General features: G+C 40.2%; 1 protein-coding gene across 6 annotated transcripts in view; it reads right to left on the minus strand.

The window, feature by feature from the left end:
* LOC102084468 (glypican-5) overlaps nucleotides 1–23,078 on the minus strand; it is a 442,035-nt gene that overhangs the window by 310,927 nt on the left and 108,030 nt on the right. For all 6 annotated transcript variants that reach the window (XM_065074303.1, XM_065074305.1, XM_065074304.1 and 3 more), the window contains exon 3: nucleotides 5,542–6,236. In XM_065074303.1, the coding sequence (XP_064930375.1) occupies nucleotides 5,542–6,236 (695 nt within the window). The remainder of the gene's footprint in view (nucleotides 1–5,541; nucleotides 6,237–23,078) is intronic.

The following is a 23,078-nucleotide window of genomic DNA, read 5'->3' on the forward strand; positions in this document are numbered from 1 at the left end:
CACCTATAGAACAAATCGCTCAGATAACTACAGGCCTTCCCTGAATTCATGTGCAAAGCAGCCCCTCTCCTCAGTGCTAAGTACCACGCAGTGGTAAGCAGCAGCAATTTCCAACTCAAAACATTAACGATGATATAATATATAAATAACAAAATAAATGCATTTCAGAATGGCTTCAGGAAAGCAAGTCAAGAAGTGGAGAGTGGAGGCATGCATTGTTAAACTACCTCCTTTGCAACAGAAATACAATTTTTAGAACCACTGATGGGAGAAGACTGATGGAACAGCCACCAAGACTGACCATCTATCTGTAAGTATTTTCTGTTGATTTTTTAAATTGCTCTAAGCTCTAATTTCCTGTTAATTATATGTATTTTGCCTCCCCAGCTCTCAGTTACATCTCTAATTGCAGTTGACCGTAGCAGAAGTCATCGGGCAGGCACGAAGAGCCTAATTGCTTTGTCTGTCTGCATCACCAAGGACAACAGTCCCTGTTACCAGCTTTCACCTTCTCGTGCCTTCCTTGCATTTCTTATGAGCAACACAAAAATTTTAAGAACCAGCACTCAAATGATCTGCCAGAAAGAGGCATCAGATCATCCCTTTCATTAGAACCTTAAGCCGATTCCCTTTAAAACACAACCAGTATTTTGTGCATCTCTTCTCAATATCACTCGTCCTTCTCCTTGATGTCTTTACAACTTGTGAAAAGACTGTCATTGATTTCCCTGTAATTTTGATCCCATTTTTCTTCTCTCACTGTCACTAACTCTGTTCTTCCTGACACTCCTGGAATTCCTACATTGTGCATCTTAAACAATCCTCACCTCCTTTCTTTTTTCTGCCTCTATCTGCTCCTCTTCCAAAGTTTATTCTTCTATCACTTTTTAAAATATCACTTTTAGCACATTAATTGGTAAGCTTGTATTCAAGAAGTTAAATGGCTCGAGGCACAGATCTTGCTTTCTCCTTATGCCTGATCTCTGATCGTATCTAGGTTTCACAATCCCCCCCTCTATCAAGCCTTTTATTAGCTTTTACTTTTATTACCTCTATAAACAGGAAACACAATATGTTGGACTTTTGTCTTGTATAACAGTTGTGCATTCTAAAAATATTAGGTCTGCGGGTTTTTTACATTCTCTTCCTTTAATACATTTTCAGCCATTATAACACTAATAAGTTAAGTACTTTAAGCTTATTTACTTCATGCAGCAAGAACAATACAGAGGAATATTTGCCTTCCCATATTCTAAATACTTCTGCCCACACACATCACTTTCCATTTTCCACTATGTGGGCAGGCAGGCAGGATTCACAAGAAGCCACATGCAGAGTAGAGGTTGTAGCAATACCTGGGAGAAATGTTCAAAAAGAACAACAGGTAATTATGTGTTCAAATTCTGTTGAGCTGAAGTGGAATTCAGACCATATAGTGTTTCTTCTTTGAAAGTCTCGCCCCTGCTTTGCCCGTGACAAATGGAGCACGGGTACACAGCACCACTAGCAGTACAGAGTTTTGCTGTTCTGAAGAGGTATTGCATGTGGCCTCCCTGCACTTTGAATAAAGGCATAGAGAAAAGCACCAAATATCAGAGTTGGCAGCCTCACACAGCTCGCTGAAGCGTGACCCACCAGCCACGGCCGAGACACAGTCCCTGCCAGGCACCCACACGGCACTGCACGCACAAATCGCCATTTCCAGAAACCCAGAGAGGACCCAGGATCACAGAGCTCACCCGTGTGGGCAAAAGCATCCTAGACATTGAGATAATCCAGGAAACGAAAGAATCATCCTACTGGGACTTGGCACCGGGGAGCACAGGCACACACAGCATTGGTTACACCACCTGCTCAAACACTGACCCGAAGCACCAGTGGCCACAGCATGCACCCCCAAACTGCTTCTCCTCCTCCGTGCATTTTAGTTGAGGGTATTTTACATTTGCTTTGAATAAAAATAAAATAATTTCAAAAAATCAGGAATGATATAGAGTCTGGAACAAAGCAATATGGTAGACTGAATACACATAGAGACCACCTTTAAAACAAAGACCCAGAATTAAAAAAAAACACCACCACACTACACACCAACACAAATGCCACACAACCAAGAAAAAAACACCAAAAAACGCCACCAACCACCCCACCACACACACCAAGAAAAAAAGTGTCAAAAATAAGGAAGGGTGAACAAACTTGGTCTCTGCAGCTGGCACCAAGAAGCAGTCAGGGCTCCTACCAGTACACAAGACAATTAGATTCCAGCAGACAAACCAGAACGCAATGATTGCTGATGCTGCAGCCCCTGGCTGGCCGCATTAGGTTAAGTGAGCTGGATGCGGGCCAGTATCATCGGACAAATGGCACTGCAGGTTCTGGAGGAATCTGAGGAGACGTTACTAATATCGCAGAAGTGACCTTTCACGCACGCTATCCTGGGAAATTGGGCAATTCTCTCGGCTATAATTGACAAGATCAGCAAAGGCCAGTCTCTCGAAGTGATGCACTCATCATACAAATAGGATTAAAAAAATAATTGTAATTGACTGCACCTCATTTGAGCAAAGTACCCTAACTGCTTTATTGGTTTATTTCACCCTTTCCTCCTGTTCTAAAGAAAACATTATCTAACTTTCCATTATTCATTATCATTCAGTCAGGCAGCAAGCTAAAAAAGAACTCTAATTTTTAGCCATATTGCCTATTAAAAAATGTAAAACATTTCCTAAAAGGGCAGGTACAGTAATTAAGGCTGCCCCAGGATAAATGAAAATTGCTAGGAGTGCTCTGCTTTCCTGAATGAGTTTTCCATAGATTACTTATAATTGAATGAAACCAATTACAGCATTTGTAATGGAAACTGTACATGAGTTAAACATTTCCACTTTTGCAGAACTCGAAGAGCATACGCGTGAACAGAAAAAGGTCTCTACGTTTTTATGAAGGGAAAAGAGAAAGTATCTCATTTTCTCAAAGTTTTCCTGTAAGTAAAGCAAACAATAAACACAACTCCCATCAGCATGGCCCAAAAGGGTCCTGGTGTCACCGAGAATCAAGCCTCTGATTTCGAGAAGCCGCCTCCCAGCTGGAAATCCCCCGGCTGCAGATTGAACTCCTTTCCGCTTCTTCAGAGGAGGAAATGCAGCTTAATTAGGCTCAATTTTCTAAATAATGGTTATCCTCTGTAACTAATCAGTAAAGTTTTAAATCAGTATCAGACTCAATGCTTGCTCAAATAGTGGAACATGCTCAGTCTTCAAAATATAATCTTACCCTGCTGACAACTGAGAAAGCTAGAAGACTGAAGATAATACACACCGGCGTATCTTTTTAATTGTCAAACAGAAAGCATCATTTGCTTACCCTACAAAGCAGTCCCTAAACCAAAACACAACCTTTCTGTGCACAGAGATTTCACTCATGAGAGAAAACAACAAACTTCAGGGAAATAAAGAACTAATGTAAATTCAAACACGACAGCGCTTTCTCAATTCATTCTGAATGGAAGGAGGAAAATGTTTAAAAGTTACTGCTAGGGAACTGAGAAAGACCCAAATAAAATTATTTGAATAATCATTAAAGAAAATTCTCTGCCTGCAAGACACTTCAGACGGAATTCTACTTCCACTTCAGCCAAAAGCAATATGCAATACGCTCTTAGACTTCATCTGTAATTATCTGATGTTCACCTGGATTATGAATTTTACCCTGTCAGTAAGCCAAGCAAGTGCACATTCATCACAGGGCTGACAAATGGCATGCAGAATTATGTTTTAGCATTTGGTTACATCCTCTATATATTGCAGGAAATATCTGTCAGTCCATTTTTGCTGCCAGTAGTCAGAAAGCTTAAGTTCATTCCTAATTACTTCTGTGTATTCAGTAACGAAGCCATCTGATTTAAGAGGTATCTAGCTACAGTCAGACAAAACTAATACATATCATAGTGTACTTTGATTTTCATTTCCCTTCTAGAGTCACATAAAAGTAACATCTGATTGAAAATTAGAGCAGATGCAAAAAGATGGTTCATTATGTTTTCTAGCTTTAACACTACTTTATGGTTTACAATTTATGATGCTGCCAACTAGATATTAGCATGATGAAGACCTGCTGTCCTGCAATGCATGTTCACATGCCTCCTGGGCATCATTCAATAACCTGAATAAATATTTTCTTAACTTTTCATGGTTTGCCTTGCATGTCAGATAAACTGGTAGACTGATGATGAAAAGTAAAGGAGAATTTGAGGCAATGTGAAATAAGATAACTACAAATATCAAGTGAAAATTTTATCCGATCACTAGAAATGGTTAGGGATTGTTTTATAACCTACATATTATACTGACTGTAAGTCTCTGGTTCTGTCAGGTGTTCTAAATTGAAGAGAGCTGTGATATTGGCTATCTTGCAAGGTTACAAACATACAGGCATTTTTCTCCTACTAAAATACTTCCCTAGTTTAGAATATCCTCTGCCATAGCTTCCTTCTGTGGACTCTTTGAAGTACAGGATGTTTCAAAAAGATGGACCCGATTTGAAATCGGATTACTAAATAATTTGGGCTGTCTTTTTGAAACACCCTGTATTTCTCTCACATAATATGATTATCAGAGTTCAGCACATAAATTAAATTTTTAGATCTGTGCATTTCCCTCTCATTTCTTCTCTGCAAGAAATCTTTTTATCTAAAAACCCAGATCTGAATGTCTTGAGAGTAGTCTTTAGACAGCTTAAGGTGACACTGCTGCTTTATTCCCATTGGCAGTCATGGTAATCTTCGTACAGATGTAGTCAGCTGCGTCATCAGTCATTTCAAAAACTTCTGATCTAATCTTCAACACCTTGAGAGAACACCTGCCAATCGTATGCTGCTATTATTTATTATACTCTTTTACCATCTTAGTTATTTACTCCTTAACCTACCACTTACAAAAATGGATTCACTTTGAGTGTACTTTTATCCTTTACTTACATAAACACTGTCAAGTTTGATTTCTTTCATGCTCTTTTTCCAACGTTTGTACTCATTATAAACCATTACCACCTTCCTGATGTCTCAGTCAACACAAAAGTAAAGGGATCGTAAAATTATAAAACAGTTATTGTCTTTGCCTTTACTTCGGAGCCAACTCTTCTAACCCCTTATACCAATTCCAGTGGAGTGTCTCCACATACACCACAGGGGAACACTGCTCCTAGAGTTACAGGATTAGATGGTTTAGAGTATGAAAATACATTGTTGATATCAAGCATAACATACCCAAATTTTTTTGTTTAGAAAATCCTGAAGACAAACCAGAGCCATCTGCTTTACGGGGTTGCTTCTCAAGGAACAAACTTCCCCCCCAACCCTTTCATTTCAAAGCAGACTCTACCGAACCCCAATATAATTCTCTGTAATGTTTTCACAGACTATTAAACAAAGATCTAGTTGAAGACTAAAAAGTGACGCAAAGACAGCAACTCGTTTACGTGCTCATTCGTCAAATAATGAAAGCGATAAATGGGAGCAGTGAATAATTAGAGAGCACTTACCGTAGCGGAGAGCTGAGGTCCGTTGAGCTGTGCGTGCAGGATGGCTTCATTGATGGAGTTCCGGATTCCCATCAGTGCGATTTCCAGATCATGCGAGGCAGCCATCTCGTTCGCCAGGTACTCCAGAGTGGAGATGTACTCCCTCCACTGCGCATCCAGCTCCGACACGCTGGCCATGCAGCCCCGCATGACGTTCAGACAGTACCCGGCGCAGGGTCTGATGAGCGTGAGGCCCTGGCAGTGCGGGCAGTACTGCATCCGCACCAGCGCCCGGCTGCACTCCTTCGTCAGAGCCGCGTGCTCCGTCGTGTTTATCACCTCGATGCCCAGGCCGAGGGCCTGGCTCAGCATCCTGCTCGCCCACAGAGATTTCGACAGCTCTGTGACCATGTTTTTAGAATAGCGTCCGAAAGGATTTATGTCTTGCCTTGTAAGTCGTAGACACTCTGTATAGTCCTCTGATAAATCTGTAATTCCTGGGTTTATTAGCCGGCTATACACCAGAGGAAAGAGACTGTCAAAGAACCGTAGTACTGCACTTTCCACTGTAGTCTCTGCTCCCAGAATGTAGAGAGAGATGTCTGTAAAAAGTTCTTTAACAGGCTCTGCTGCTTCTTTTGCCATAGGTCTGTATGCTGTCTCAAACAGGGAACTTGTGCGGTTTTCAGCAAAGCGAAGCAAAGACTCAAAGGCCTCTAAAAAGGGGCAGGGGAGAGAAAGAAAGAGAGGTTAATAAGCAAGCACCTGACATCTTAGTCACAAAACTGATATTGTCCTGAACAGGAACATCAATAGTTACACAAAATCCACAATATGAATATGCTAATAGTTAATACAACTTTCATCAGTAATATAGAACTCTGGAGAAGAACACTTGAATAGGCAAAAATTTTTATGGGATGCAAGTTCTGGAACTGTGAGACAAAGGAGTAATAGGATTGTATAATAATGATAAAATATCCACATTTAATGAAAGCATGAAAATTCATGTTCAAACTTCTTATAAAGCTATAAGACTACACTGCATATTGATATTAACGTCAAAGAATAACATCTCATCTGTGCACAGAAACACTAACCTTCATTCATCAGCTGTATTTTTCAACTGTAACTGTTTGAAATGTTTTGATAACTTAATAGTTTATGAAAATAGTACCTCAGTAACATAATAATAATGTTGTATTAGCTTTTCACCTCAGGTGATCTATGGCTATGAAATCATGCATCAAGAATGGAAAAGTATAAGGCAGTTATGTCCTACGATCAGTCTAGATTTCTAGAACAGATACTTGTATGATTCGGGGAGCTGACATGCAGAGTAAACACATGCTAGAAGGAAGCACTGGACAAAGCTGACACACAAATAGCAACTTTAGATAAGCTGCCAGACAGCAGCTCAGTGAAGGGTTTGAGATACCTGAATACAAACAGAAGCTGAGGCTTTTGTTTCACAGTGATGTGAGCGGGGGGCTGAGAGGCACTTCCCACAAAGTACAACTTGAGGATGAAGGAAAGATGCTATGTGAATACATTCTCTCCCTGTTAACATCAGCTAGGTCTGGACACCTGACAATGGTTGGGCAGAGCTTGACATCAAGTCTGCTATGAATCAAAACATAACTATAAAATCAGGAAAACAATATCTCCCTTAACTATGCAATTTTTGAGTGGCTTAAAAAAAGAGTGTCATGGTTAACATATTTCTAATTGCATATGGTAAATACTATATACCCAAAACACTGATTGCGATGCTAGAATTCATAGATGGGGCAAGGAAGGGATCAGTTCTCAAGCTTATTTTTAATGACACAGGAGACAGTAACGCACACCATTCGCACTGCTGTACAACAAAAAGCCTCTGACATAAATCATTCTTGCACATCTCTGGGTGGTGAGTAGTTCCAGTCAAGGCAGGAGACCTGTCACTTTTTAACTCCTGAGGTCTGGACAGATCATGGGTTTTCAGTCTAATCCTACTCTACATTCATCCAAACATCGCACTGTGATTCCCTGCAATGCAACACAAACCCAAGTTAAAGATCAGCTCAGCCAAGGAGCAGATACAACACTGTAAATCCAGATTAGCATACACCACAAAGTTTTGTAGAAAAGCCTGCTCAGTGCCTTCCTGTTACATCTCCCTGGGCAACTAACTTGCTTGTTATGATAAGCATTACAATCCCTTTACCACAAAGGGTGATTTAACTAGAACAGATAGATAATGCCGCATACCTCATTGTACATTAAATCATTAGTATTTTACACATACACGCTAGAGAATCACTTCAGCACTCCCACTGGTTTTACAGCAACCAATACTCTGGAAGTGCTTATAAAATCCTAGAAATTAAGAATTCAGATATGCTTAAGTTGAAAAAGAAGGAAGTTCATCCTCAGGCATAGAAACACCTTGTAAAGTCTCTGACTGAAGCAGAGTTTTACCACTGAAAAAGTCTGAAAACTGGATTTATAGCGGAAATATTGACACAACCTGAACTGTAGTGCAGTTAGCTGTGTGCTCCTGCATTATTACAAATTTTCTGTTTCCCACATCACCCCCATGTATTTATTTTTATTTCTAGGGGAAACCTAAATACCATTTTTGTTTATCATACTAAAAAGGCAATAGAAATATTAAACATTAAAAAGTGTTAGAAGTTTCCTCCTCCATCTACACACACTCTGCCATGGATATTCAGCTCATCACTGCATTATGGGAGCAAGGACTCCAACACCACCAGAGCTCACGCTGTTGCTTTACCTTCCACACCCCTGAAGGCAGCACTACAGGCATCATCCTCCTTATCCAAAAACTAAATTAAATGCATTTCTGAACATGCAAGTATCCTTACTGTCCTGAGAAATAACAGCCCCAGAGAAAGGTGAGAGCAGAACAGTCAATGGTAACACACACCCCGAGGAAACTGATTTCAGCAGTTTCCTGGGATACTGGGTTGTAAACTAAACACCATGTAGCATTTTATTTTCAAACCTTTTAACTGCGAAAATTCTACATTCAATTAAATAAAATTCTGCATTATTCTGAGATAAGTGTGAAACAAAAATATTTAAGTGTAATCTATTTTTCATTGTATAAGAAAAAATTGTGATGGTATAGAATAGCTCCATTCCTCCCGCTAAAGGGCTCAAGCATTAAAAGTATAGTACATAAAAAAGAGTCTGCTGATTGTGTGCTGCAAATATCCATAAGGTATCATTTGTTTCCTTATCACCACCACTAAACAGACAAAAAATGACTGGTGCTTGCAGGCACTCTAGCAATGATGTTTCCAAAGGAAATATGAAGCATTTTTTTCATTGTTATAAGGCATTAATAGATGTTTGAGACAACCTAATTTCTGGATCAGCTGGATGTTCTTAGACTTTTAATTACATATAACAGAGCTTCACACAGGCAAATGATTTTGTAATAATGAACAGCTTGTGTTCTGATTGTACAGAGCAGGCAACCTTAGCATTACGTTTTTAAAGTGATTCATTACATGCTTTTAATGCACCTTGTATAGAGTTTCTAAATCCCAAGCAAGGTTTGCCACTATCTGAAAAACCACATACTCATCTGTACAGTCAAATACAGCAAACATCAGACACTGATGAACTCGCAAAAAGCTGAATTCTAAGGCTAAGCACACACTGCGATAAACATTTGAGCATCTTTCACAGCCTTTGGGTTCCACCCTCCCACCAGCAGCATACAGTCTACTATAAATTGTGAATACATTTATTCTGAACAGAAATCAAATTTAACAAAATCATCCAGAATTTGATGGAAACATTATGTATTTTGTCTTCCTTTAGTACTGAAACAGGGAGGTGGAGAACAAAGTTTGTTGTCGTGTTCCTCAAAAGCCCTTTTTTAAGACTACAGGTAAAGCAAAACAACAGCCAGCTTTGGATTTTGACCTAACATACCAGTAACTTCACCACATAAATCAGGCAACACCACCTTCCACGGGGAGAATTTTGCTCAAACTGTTCATCATGCGCTCACAAAACATTTGACACCACCACCACCAAGATGTTTGTGACAGTCAAACACAGCTGATGAAATACAGTTCACCTCTGGAAACTTCACACCTCAACTGCTGCTGTTTGAAAAACCAGGTCCTGGAGCCCAGCCCAGCTCTGACAGATGCCACGCTGGGTTTGCCGCTCTGGCCGTGGCACCGAGCCGGCCAGGCCAAGCAGCTCATCAGTTCACATGCTGAGCTTCCAGCCTGGTTCCCCGCATTTACATACACTAAAAATTCCACTACGCTCAGTCTGGCACACACAGATGGGAAAACATTGCTTTGCACACACAGCATCCGTACTTATTCATCACAAGCATGGCACAGCTTGGTTTTGAGCAATGGCTTCCTTCTGACAGAAATATATCCATCCTGACACAGAGGATGTTTTACTTCTCTCAAACCAGCCAGCAGCTACGTTTTATATACTTAATGCAATAAAAATCACAAAGGATTCCTGACTTATCTCAGACCAGCTTTTGCACCAGTGTAACACCACTGACTTAGAATCATAGAATCATTTTGGTTGGATGAGACCCTCAAAGATCACTGCATCCAACCATAACCTAACTCTAGCACTAAACCATTGAATAAATATTGAACCTCTTCAATATGTCTTTTAAACAGCTCCAGGGATGGTGACTCCACCACTTCCCTGGGCAGCTGTTCCAATGCCTGACAACCCTTTCTGTGAAGAAATTTTTCCTAATATCCAATCTAAACCTCCTCTGGTGCAACCTGATGCCTTGACTTCAGTGGCATTTAATTCTGATTTAAGCCCACCGTATGTCAGAAATGCTGCAGAGTCTAAGTGTTTCTGCTAAAGAAATCTGCTAAAGGACAGTGCTACAGGGAGAAACAGGTTTAGGAGGTATGTATCAGTCTGCCTGATAATGGCGTGCCAGCATTTTCCAAATATTTACTCTATTTTTTCACCACCTGGAGGTCTTTTCAGGGAAAGAACAAGCAGATTTTAAGTAAGAGTACAAAGGAAAAATATCTAATATTGTATTATAACTGCAGCTTTGATGAGTTCCTCATGTCATGTAAACGCTGCATTTAATTACTTATGCTAACTCGCTTCAGCAGGAATAGCTTATGTTTTTAAATCACTGTCACTTCTATTTTAGTGCAGTCAGGTGCACCAGCTCTCCAAATCTGTGTCCAGGCCACTGCCCCTTCTGCAGCTTTGTCCTTAGGACAAGAATCAAAAATGCGCAATTGCCACACAAATTGGGCACTTCCAGCCACAAAAATCTTCCATGCTGTGTTCTGAGGAACTGTTTTCTTCCAGGCTCCCAGATAAGTGGCAACGCAGCCTCAGGGAAAGGCCTCAACAAAACGACTCAGTCTGTGCACGTGTGGTGGTACACGAGCTGGCATTCAGGGAGGCCTTCATCTCAAACCCCACGTTTGTCACAGTGCAGGAAGGCCAGTAGATGTGGTCTCGGGAAATACACACAGATAGGAGTTTCCCGAGAAGATCTGGGCTGACATATGACAGCCATACAGAAAGTTCGTTTGCTTCCCTGTGCTATACCAGACCTTCACAAGCTACTGAGATCCTCATTCTGTAAGCAACTGCAGGGCTCAGATGGGGAGCATTAGGAGAGGCCAAGCAACTTCCCACTTGTTGGATTACAAATCAGTCCAAATCCACATTCTTTTCTTTCCACAGGTCCCACACAGGGATGTTAGCATGGGAACCATTTTCCCAAAATAAAGTCAATCCAAGCAGCAGACACCTCTGTGCACAGAGGACCATTTCTGCTGTGCAGCAGCTGAGACAGAGATAGACTGGGGCCATTGTCTGAGCCCCCATGTCTTCAAAAACCCAAAGTCATAAAACTGAGAGCAAACCACAAGGCACAGATGTGAAAGGAAAGTTCCTGTCATGGCCATCACGCTGCTGTTTGTGACTCGGAGCTGGCGCCCTGCCCACGGAACCAAGAAGGTGAGACCACCCTGCTAACGCAACGGCTCGCACTGCATCAATAATTCCGTATGACTGGCAATAACTGAAGGCACACGGAACTGAAATTTTAAAATCCCACAAACTTACAAAAAACTGAAAAAAGGAAAAAATTATATTACCAACATTACTGGTCCGATTTAACAATGCTCAATAAACCAAAAGCAGAAGCAAACACTGAAGCTATCTATACAGAAATAACATCTGTGTACATTTTAGATTTGAGTGTAATCATGAAAGAAGAATGACAAATTTAAGTAGCTCCATTATTTGTTTGGTCTCTTAGGACCACACTAATATTTGGCTCCTTTCCCTTCAACATCTTGCATTTATTAGAGAGTTACAGGATGAATGAAAGCTACAGTTCGTTGAACAATAGCCTCCTTTTAATGCTTTCAAGTCCATTAAATCATCTGCATCTTTATGGTTTGCCAAAATAAAGGACAACATATTAGTACTTCGTAGCAGTAAAATTTAAGTACATATTATTTGCAATCTGATGCGTAGAGAACAATGTAAACAGAAGAAAATCCCACCCAGACACACATCAACCAGAGACACAAATTATAAAATTCAGAGTTCTACTGTTTTGGATAAGCAATGATTTCTAAGCATATTTAAAGTAATAAGAACAAAGAGTGCTCAAAAAGCATCATTAAACAAGATGAACAGATGAGCTAGATTTTTAGCTCTTAAGATCACTTTTTAAAAGCATGTAAGTGCACAAAAAAAACAGTGTCATGTTTGCAAAGGCAGAACCTGAAATCCATTCATTAAGTTGCCTTTGAAAACAACTTCTTATAGCTTTCAGCTTCATTTCTATTTTGTGACATTTCAATAGTAACAAAGAATGTAAAGCACTGGAAGTTTCCTTCTGATTTATCCTGAATCATTCTGCTGAATGTAGGGGGGCAAAGCTCTTTATTAATACCCTGCTTTTCATGCATTTTACTGTTTTTAGGGTGGCGGTCTTTCTATACATAAACACATTTGCTCTTGATGAAGCTGATGAGAAATAACATGTTAATAACCATATCGCAGTCTTATAGGAATATGATGTCCATCACATCATAGTTGGCACTACACCAACACTTTTAGGAAACACTGCAAGCTTGCTCCAAAACACTGGGGCAAGTGGAAGCATCTCTCACTTTCTACTCACCTCTTGTAGCTACTTTACACAAGAGGGAATGCAAAACAGGTTCAAAAGCAAGAAAGCAAAGGGAAAGGGAAGTTTGAATTTGCTCACCTCGACAGCAAGGAGAGAGCATGATGTCTTTAGAGCTAATCAGTCCTTCAAGAATATAGATCAGACAGAAAAAAAAATCAGCTTTCCACTACTGAGCATAGGGGCAAGGTCATTACCTAACAGTCTGTCCATGAGTTTGTCTGTGCTGTTGACACCAGATAAATATCCCATCACATACCTGCTGATTGAAATTTCTGCCCAAGTTGAAGTCTGTGCCTCCTCCTTTGTCCGTACGCAACAGATATGGACAATCACAATCAACCAGAAATCAGTGGGTAGGATTATTTACAAGCTACTACCATCATCCTTTAACCCACTGCTCTGCTCCAACTGTAATTTAAGACTGTTTTTAACTTAAGAAAATTTATGAAAAGTTGCAAGGCCTTCAAAAAAATTCTATCAACAAGACTTCCAGAGCATAAGAATACACAGTGTTTCCTTAGCAATATCCTCCTGTGCTGGGAGCTCAGACAGCAGCTCACCACGTTTATCACTGGCCATGAAAAAGCCTGAGGCAATTTGAGTTTCAGAGCAGATGACCTGCTATTTCAGTTTGGTCATGTGGGCAAAGCCAAGACACTTCAGAAAACCGATTTCCAAATGGTCCCTTGGAAGACTGACTCCCAATAACAGCAATAGGAACCAACACCATTAAGTACCATCCGAAAACTTCTATCTCGGCAGCAAAATTCAACTCGTTTGTGGTTTTCACGTGCACAAAACTATTCTTTCAGTCTTGGCACAGCCCCACAATTACACAGGAAACAACCACCCCCTCCGACTGCTGCTCCAGCCAGCAAACCCACACACTTTTCTGAATCAAACAGTCCTACAGTACACTTTTTTCTTTTAAACTTAAGCTTCTTTGCTATACAATCTTGTACAGGGAGATGGGGAGGAAATATGCAGCTTCTATTTTGCTGACACTGATGAACACTGAAACCATTAAATTGGGGTTATTTTGGTGAGTTTTGGATTCTGGAAGCATCAATAATAGAAGTAACACCACCAAGTTTAAAATAGGTTCCCTGCTTGACAGGTTGGTGATACAAAGGAAAAAAGAAGCAGCAAACACATAAGCCTAGGACATACCTTAATAACAACAGAACCAGTAAGAAACAGCAATCTTTGTCCTGCTCTGGTCATTTTGCCATGCAATCAAATAATGATTTCTGTAGACTTTGTACTGGAGAACGTCCACAAATTGCTGGAATTTGTAAGCACAGCGCACACATTTTTCAGACTTAACAGCCTCGGCTTTATCATTAACAAAACAACAATATACACAAAGTCGCAACCAGGTGCAAAAGTATTTATCAAAGAGACAAGAGAAAGCTCTGCGGTCTGCTGCACCAAACCATACCTGCACTGTTTTTAATGAAAACACTATATGGAAGAACTTCTAGAAAATAACAAAGTTGTGCTTCACAAAAACAGCTATAGTTTGATAACTTGATTTCAAGCTGCTCGCTATTTATTTCACCTTCAAACATTTTGTGAATAGAATGAATGAGCTAGTAATTAAATTTAGCTGTTTATTATTTCCGTACACTGCATTTCAGTGCAATTGTACCTTATTTTATACCCTGTAATTATAGGATGCAATTACTCATTTTTAAAGTGAGTAGTCTCAAGTAAAAGTAGATCAGTCGAACAGCAGAAAGCTGGAGACCAGATGTGGTATTAACCTTTTATGACACCACTGGGCTTCCACCGACAGACAAATAAAGCAAATAGGTTTTTGGGAATATCTGTGCAGTAGAAGGTTGATGGACATCTACCATCACCACAGTAAGATGATCTAGGAGAGCAGTAAAAGCCCTGAGGACTGTGGATGGACTTTTTATAAAGCTGTGGCCATCAGTATTACTCTCCTTCTGTCAAAACAGAATTTCAAAAGATGATTCATATAATTCACATCTGCCAAGTTCAAACCTGTCAGCTATTATTTATTAATATCAATTCACAGTTTTAACAGGAGTTGGGCCAAAACAACTGAAGAAAGAACTATGGCTGTGCTTCAACAACATTACTTATGTCTTTAATTTGCTTTCCAAGGACAATTAACTTATAAAGATAGAAAGAAAAACAACACACACCACACAAGCAGTTACATATTTGTAGATAGCCAGGTTCTTCACATAACTATGACTATCTCTGAAGTTCCTCAGGGGTTTAACAGCCAGAGCAAAAATGATGTTATCTGATTTATTTGATCAATCACTAACATCAACAGTGATGACTGGCTACAGCAAGTAGCACACGGTTCCCAACATGGAACACAGTGCAAAGCACTTACAAAATAGCTTTGAATGACAACTCTGTAACCAACAACACTTCTTTCACGACAGACCTAACTTAAGCGACGTAGCTTGTTTCTGTGGATCTGATCTAACTGTTAAAACGAACAAAGTTTCTGCCACATAAAAAAGCATCTGCTTTTATTTTTCAGGCTAAAAGCCTGTGCACAGATGCAAAAATGCATAGTGAACTGAAAAGTCATCTTTTTTTTTCCTTAGAAAATAAAGAAGCTTTCCAGTAAAAATAAACAACAGCCTGAACTTTTTTTTTTAAATTAACTCTGAATCCTCACTTTATGGGATGAGGTAAACCCTCACTATCTTTTCAAGTAAAGTTCTTGCTGTGGGGTCAGTTGTTTGTGGTTTGTTTCTTTTCCACATGTTTGAGTATTGTTGTAAAAACACAGTCACACCCAAAAGTTGTGTTGGCCCAGCAATGCAAGGCTTGCATGGTGCTAGCCAAGATTTATACTGGGCTCTGAAAAGCAGACTGTCCTCAGTTCGGTCTCTTCAGAAAAGATACTTGGTATATATGGCTGCAATCCTTTTGAATGAGCAGAAACTTCAGTGCCAAAGTCTTAGACACTTTCAACAATTTTTAATGTGTAGCAGTTTGGTTATTAAAGCGACTGTGCACTTCTCAAAACTCACATGGTTGTTACCAAAATCCAGAACCAAAGTTGGAGCTCACGGTAGTGTTAGGGCATGCCTGCACCCCAGGATGGCCAGGGAGGTACCTGGCCCTGGTGACGCACATGTCACACACTGACACAAAAATGCCACTGTCACTGGGAGATGGTGCAACAATTACCTCATTCTTTCTCTATGTCCATAGCAATTACCTTCCCACACGTGTAAACATTTTCAGTGCTGCGAATCACTGCACTGCACACACTTGCACAGCGCTGATTTATAAATGAAGGCAACAGCCCATTGCAATCTCTAGGATTGAGTCTTTCAGGTAATCTCTTCCCACAGATTGATGGATAGAATAAAAGGGTGCTGCTTTCCTTTGGGTTTCCCAAACTACTTTTATCACAAGTGCTTTTGGAATGAGATACTTAGTGCATACAGTGTAGTTTCCAGAACTAGAACAGACTTATGGAAGAATCTCTGCGCATTCACAACCACAATATGGGCTGGCTTGAGGGCCGGAGCCAGTGTGTCATCTATCATCGCACTGAATGTCCTGGGTCTATACAGAGTGAAAAAAAACCCAACACTCTTAACTGCATTACCCTAGGTAAGGGTAATGACAACAGTCAAACAACAACACGTGTAGTACATATGCGTAAACGCATTCAGGAGTCATAGTAACTGTGGACTACTACCACATGAAAACCAGGAAGTCCAAAATGCAATTAGGTGGGGACACAGCTAATGTACAAGCAAAAGGTGGCTATGTAGAGATAGTGCTGTTTTACACTCCTTGAGGATAATTTTTTTCAGAAAAAAATAAAAAAATCAGAAAAAACAAGGTCAAAAATTGTTTCTGCCGCCTTCCTGCAAACAAAAACCATAGAGGAAGTAGAAGCTGTGCCAACTATGCACAGTGCCTGGTACCAACAGCAGAGCAGGACAGATGCCATCGTCAGAGAAAGGGAAGGCGCTTGTGCTGGTGGTCTGGTGGAGCTCAAATGCTGTGTATTTGACACAATTGGGCTTGGAAAGCAAGCAAGTGGGGCTTGCCAGAAACACCAGACTTCTCGCTGTTGCTTGACTTACACAGTGACTCTAATGACGATGATCCACAAGGCACTGAGCACTAGGATGTTACCTATGGAGAATTATAAAATATAACATATAGAGAATCCAGATGTGTTCAGAGTACCAATGACATTCTAAAACTTATCTCTGGTACACTGCTTCACTGCATGTTCATGTTTCCTGGCAGGGACACACTTCAAGGTTGCCAGTAACTTTGGGACACAGAAGAAATTGAGATATTTTCTTTGTGTATTGCTAGTGTATTAAGTACTATCCAGAAAGGAAAGTATAAAACAGTTTTAAAGATGTGCATTGGTTTAGAAGAAAAAAAAAAAAAACATGAGTCAATCAAGAGAAAGCCAGAAGATGTAAAAGTCTTTTCATTCTTCTGGGAGTCTTTTCATTAGCAGAAAAGCAACAAGACAGGAGTCTCTAGAGATAATTTTCTCAACACTGATTAAGGAGTTCAAGTTGCAGTAGGAAAACTAATACGTTTATTTCAGAAGGTCATGAACTATTTCATAATTTCCAGCTGAGATAGTTAGGTGGTCCATTACAACCCGTTTCTAAAAATCTAAGAGAAAAATAGCTACAAGAGACAGGATTAGCTTCACAAAGATTAAAGTTGTGTGGGGAGGTTGTTTTCCTTTTTTTCCCTTGTTTAAGTACTAACAGAGAACTACAAGAAATTACATCAGATTTCCACAATTAAGACTAAAAATCCTCCTTTTAAAAAATTCAAATTACATCTGTAGTTCTTAATGATTTTAAAACAAAACCGTGTGCGGCGGACAGCAGTGACACAGCCCGTGTGTTCCGCAGCGAGCACTCTGACCCGCGGTGCCAGCTGGAGCGGCTCCTGTGCCCGCACCCCCAGCTCTTCACTCCCCAGGGCGGTCAGACGCGGGACAGAGGCTTCCCAGTCCCTCTGTACTGCTCATGTGTTCAAAAGCACAGGCCACACAGCCTTTCGGCTGGTTCTTTTGATTCTGGATTAGGTAACATCAACCTCATTTCCCAGTACTGTGAACCTACTAACTTTACCCACCCTTCTTTCTCAGGCTAGTGTACATTGGGAAGCCTTTGCAAAATAATGTACGGAAAACATAGAAGTCCAACAGGTAAATCTTGGTGCAGAGGCAAGTTATCTTCTGTGAATGGTTTAATTCAGTGACTTTTGCGTTTTTTCAGATCCTTGGGCAACAACTATCTACCAAAACTAGTGACATACCAGCATGCAGTATCCTCACCCCAATTTCAGCTGTAAACACCCCTTGGTATCGTCCCCCAGAGAAGCCGCAGGCTGCTAAATGCTTCAGGTATGGTCCCCAAGGCCACTGGGCTCTGCCATCGTGCACCAAAAGCATATAGTCATCTAAATTAAAGGCAAAGGCCTTGGATAAAAGATCCAGGCAAGTAATGCTTAAAAATAAAAAAACTTTCCCTGCAACATTTATTTTTGGCCCTCTAGTGTTGTAGTTTATTTTGCAAACATTTGATATCATAACACCATAAAGTAACTGAAATAACAGGTTTGCTTGAAGAAACTGACCTTGTTCATGGACTTTGTATCACAGTCCAAAGAATTTCAGTAGACTACTAAAGAAAAATAGTAGAAAATGCTCCTATGACTGATGTCAACAGACACTGAATCCCAATCACTATAAATTTAAGAAAATACTCTGGATGCTGCTTTCAAAAGATTCGCATGCTTCCAAAGCCTCTCTTGATGGGAAAATTAAAGGTGGATCAATATTTAAAATAATCCTATTAAAACAGAACATGTTTTTCTTTATGGTAAAGAGCTTCTCCTCAATTTATCCTCCAAGTTCCATCAGGTAAAGCAACTGGCATGTGTTCAACATATGGGTCAGCACTGCCAGCAGTACAGATGTTGGTGATTTGATAGCTAACCAGATCTTTGTGGGGAACTAGCTCCAGTTATTCTTAAGGGAAAGCACATAAGGTCTGTTAGCACTAATAAATCAACACACCTATTTTTTCTCCCAAAATTCCTTCCTTAAAATACATGAAGCTAAGTTTTTCCAGTCACATTGACTACAAAGATTTTACAAGACAAGTCCCAGATACACCAATGAAGACCAAAAGCCAAATAAATGAAACTTCTTATGTGCAGAAAGTGTGCAGCCCTTGATCAAAATAAAGTTACTCTCACACCATATTTCGACATTGCCACACATACCCAGACACCTTCCGAGATGAGCAGGGCTTCACAAGATCACGGAATCTGTTTAAATTTGAGAAGCTGCACAATTGCAACTCCATGCCTGCTGATTGATTCCCTAAGTCTATTTGTGCTCCTATCACAATTCAGTACATCTTTTTTTCTGCAGGAGTAGCAGCAGCAGATGCATTTTGTAAGAGAGAACAAGTACAGGCTAAAAAATATTTCTGAAGAATTCATAGACTTGCTTTGTTATCTCAAATTCCTCTGTATTAAGCTTTCTGGCTTGGATCTAAGCGACTTGACTGAAGGAGCAGCCCAAGTCACACAACCTATTAAAAAGCTCCCATGAATAGTTCTGAACTTTGAGTTCCTGGGGAGTTGCGAGGCTGTTAAAGTGAGCAACTGTTTCCCCTCTGGGCTTGCTGACCTTCGAGCACCGCTACCAATAAAATAAAAATCTATTTGTGATTGTGATTGATGTGGTATCTTTAACAGTTGATGTTCGTTTCATTAGCAGGGGCCTCCTAAGATCGCTTACCAACAAGACGAGATGTTAATCCCCACCTCAGCAAATTGTTTGTGTGCCCTCACTTCCAAAATGTAAGAGACATGCATTATGTGTGACCATTCTCTGAACTCAGAGGGTTTTCCCTTCTCACAGGACCTGTTTGATTTTATATTAAAAAGTGTATACAACTGATTTTGTCCACTTTTCCGGCATTCTGAACTCTTGGAAAATGCTTCATAAAGCTCTGACAGAACTTTTTTGCTCCCTTTCAGTGTCCTTCCGCAAGAAGGAGCAGTCCTCTCAATTTTTATGCCTGAAATATACATTTTCAGCTTGGGCCATGATCCACAAAGGTATTAAAGCATAAGCTTTACCTCCTGTGGACCACTGAGGTTCTCAATTATCTCAGTGCAGGGCAGATTTTTGTGGGAATGCATTATAGTTTTCTTCTCCTACTTTCTCATGTTGTATTATTGAACTCATCGCTGTATTGCTTCCTTTATTACTTACAGATATCTGGTACATTACATTGTATACTGTGTTTTGGTTAAACATGGGTCAATAGTGATGGAAGCTCAACTACAGAAATATTATACTTCAAATTGAGAGTCAAAGACTATCACATACACCTGTCATACTGAAGTTTTAATATGAGATTGTTAAAACCTCTCATATATACGCAGCTTTTACAGTTCTGTTCAAAGTTTTGCCATCTTTTACTCAACGACTTTGGCAAAAATAAGAGTTGCAGATAAATCAATCTGATAATGAAAGCCAATTGGCCATTACACTACAGCAGTGTTACAACATGAACTAGGGAACCGAGATTGACTGCGGCAATAGAATGCTGTTCCTAATTACACGTCAGATCCTCCCTTTCCAGGTAGCTTTAGAGGGAGTTTAGCAAACAAGTATTCAGAACTAACGCACCAAAACTGTGGTAGACATAAATAGTATCAAAGTCTTAACAAGCCCCAATGAAGGCAGCAGTGCCTTTTAGGAATGAGCAAGTCTCAGGAATGCAAGCAGCACTGCAGAGCAGTGGTACAAAGAATTAGAAAAATGAAAATATAAATAAATTAAGAGGTTGATGGATTAGAAGAGGTTGACACGCAAAGCTCAATATACACTACAGGAAACACTGGACACACGTAAGAAAAATATTCGGCTTGTATCACATGCCCCTTGTGAACAGCCTGTCTAGTATTACTCAGTGCTCCAGTTTACAAAGAGGTTTGGGGAGCTGCCTAAACTGGAAAAGAGCTGGAAGGCATTTGAGACACAAGCATCCTTGATACTGAGGGACCAGCTTATGACAGATGACGTATGCAGCTGCAGCTATAACCTGCATTTTACTTTGCCATCTATTACCCCTGTGCAACTGCCTCCATACTTCCAAACACCCTCAGGTAGAACATCTTATTGCCAGCTTGCTTTCTTCAGTCAGGTCTGAAGCCCAAACTTTCACTTCAAAGCTGTGACAGGAACACATGTTACATACAATAAGAGCATCATGAAACTATTTCAAATATGCAGCCATTCACTTCACTATAGCACAGTCCCAGCTTTTTAACAGTACATTGTTCTAACACACTCAAGTCCACCAGTTGCTCTTATTCTCTCATAAAAAGTTTCATTTCCAACAGCAAGTACAGAGAGCTCCACGGTTCCATCACCTTCTCTTCTGTCCTACAAATTCAGCCAACTTTCATCATTCAGTTCTGTCCTAACTTTGTGTAATTCATATTACATTAAAAACACTGAACATATGGGGAGCAAACAGATGCTTCACTTAAAGACAAAGTCTATGAAGAATTTATCTTCTTAAAATGTTATAATTGCAAGGTCATACGGAAATCAATAAAAAACCACTTTTGTATGCTAGTCATTTAGGTACTGCATTCTTAGTCCCTTCAAAAAAAAAAAGTAAATATGAAATTTTAAAAGGGGGCCAATCACCACTGTGAAATGTTCTGACAGCAATCTTGTTGATTTTTTTTAGGAGAAATTACGAGATTTAGTGATTTTCATTATTAAGTAGATCCTCCACTTTTTCTGGCTCTTTAAATTCATTTTAATAGACACCTCGCACTGTTTAAGTTCTACTCTCTGAAGCCCCAGAACTGATTGCTTATTTTAAGATAGACCCTTTGGCATGAAACTTTACCTGTATAACCCTGTGATGGGATCAAACCCTTCAGAAGTGCTGAAAGAAATCAAGAGAGGACCAACCAACCAAATAAGGAAATTACTGGTGGACTGAAAATGAGAGGGTAAGAGATAATGTGTAAGAAAATCTGAGCCCTGAAGAAAAACATATTTGCTGCATTTTACACCCAGTTCAAAAAAGTATTTTGGCATACACAAAGTTTATCCCATTTCTGCAATACAGTGAATTTCTGAAACAGGGTCTTAACTTTGCAAAACCATTTTAATTCTGTAAGGCCACTTTAATGACTTTGACGAATCTCCTGCCTTCTCATTCTGTAAATGTCAAATTGTTGAAGAGTTTTCTCTTGTCTTCCAGATCAATCTTGTATAATGACATTCTTCATAAGATCATAGAAAAAAATGTTGACTTGATCAATCTATTCTGGGAAAGGTTATAAACCAGCTCCTTGTGAATACACTAGACTCATTTGGAAGGGACCTACAATGATCATATCTAGTCCAACAGCCCAAACACCTCAGGGTTGACCAAAGTTAAAGCATGTTAAGGGCATTGTCCAAATGCCTATAAAACACTGGCAGACTTGGGGAACCAACCACTGGCAGACTTGGGGCACCAACCACCTCCTTAGGAACCTTGTTCCAGTGTTTGACCACCCTGTCAGTGAAAAAACGCTTCCTCATGTCCAGTCTTAACCTCGTCTGGAGCAGCTTTGGACCAATAATTTTCCAGTCTTGTGGAAATATCATGCCCTAACACATTTGGTTTTGCTTACTCCATTTCACCACCTGCAACAGCACTCCCTGGCCTGCACGTGTCACTTCACTCAATGCCTGAACATCATCATGACCACTGCATTCAAGTTTTCCACATTTCACCAGTTTTAGTGCAGAGACATTATTTGTAACTACCTGCAAATTCCTCTGGAAGTTCCTGTTCAGTACTTTTTTACTGGAAGACCTGCTACACATGTCACCTAACACCAGCAGCAACTGCTGGTTCTGGGCAGCTTTACAGGTAGAAGCCCAGCCCATAGTCTAATACTGCCAACCAAGGGAGATGTTATTAGGTATCTCTGGGATAGCAGTATTCCTACAGACATGTCCCACCTGGAACAAAGATTAAAAGAGGGTAGATGTTACTGAAGCAAGTAAGGAGCAGGAAGAACTTTCTGAAAATTTATTTGAGCCAGAAATGACTTGAAAAATCCTAACCAGGTGTCATTCCTACCCTTCCTTTCCCCAGTGCTGCCCTGGCCACAGGATCCTACAGGAGGCCAGAGAAGGGAGCTCTGCCCTGAGCACCTCCCTTCTGACTTCTCAACCCTCACACAATAGAAACACAGGTTTCATGACCAGACAGGTAACAAACAGATGTCCTGCTACCTGCAGCTTTTAAATGGAAGCGTTTGG

Source organism: Columba livia, chromosome 9 (assembly GCF_036013475.1).
Source record: "Columba livia isolate bColLiv1 breed racing homer chromosome 9, bColLiv1.pat.W.v2, whole genome shotgun sequence".
Taxonomy (NCBI): domain Eukaryota; kingdom Metazoa; phylum Chordata; class Aves; order Columbiformes; family Columbidae; genus Columba; species Columba livia.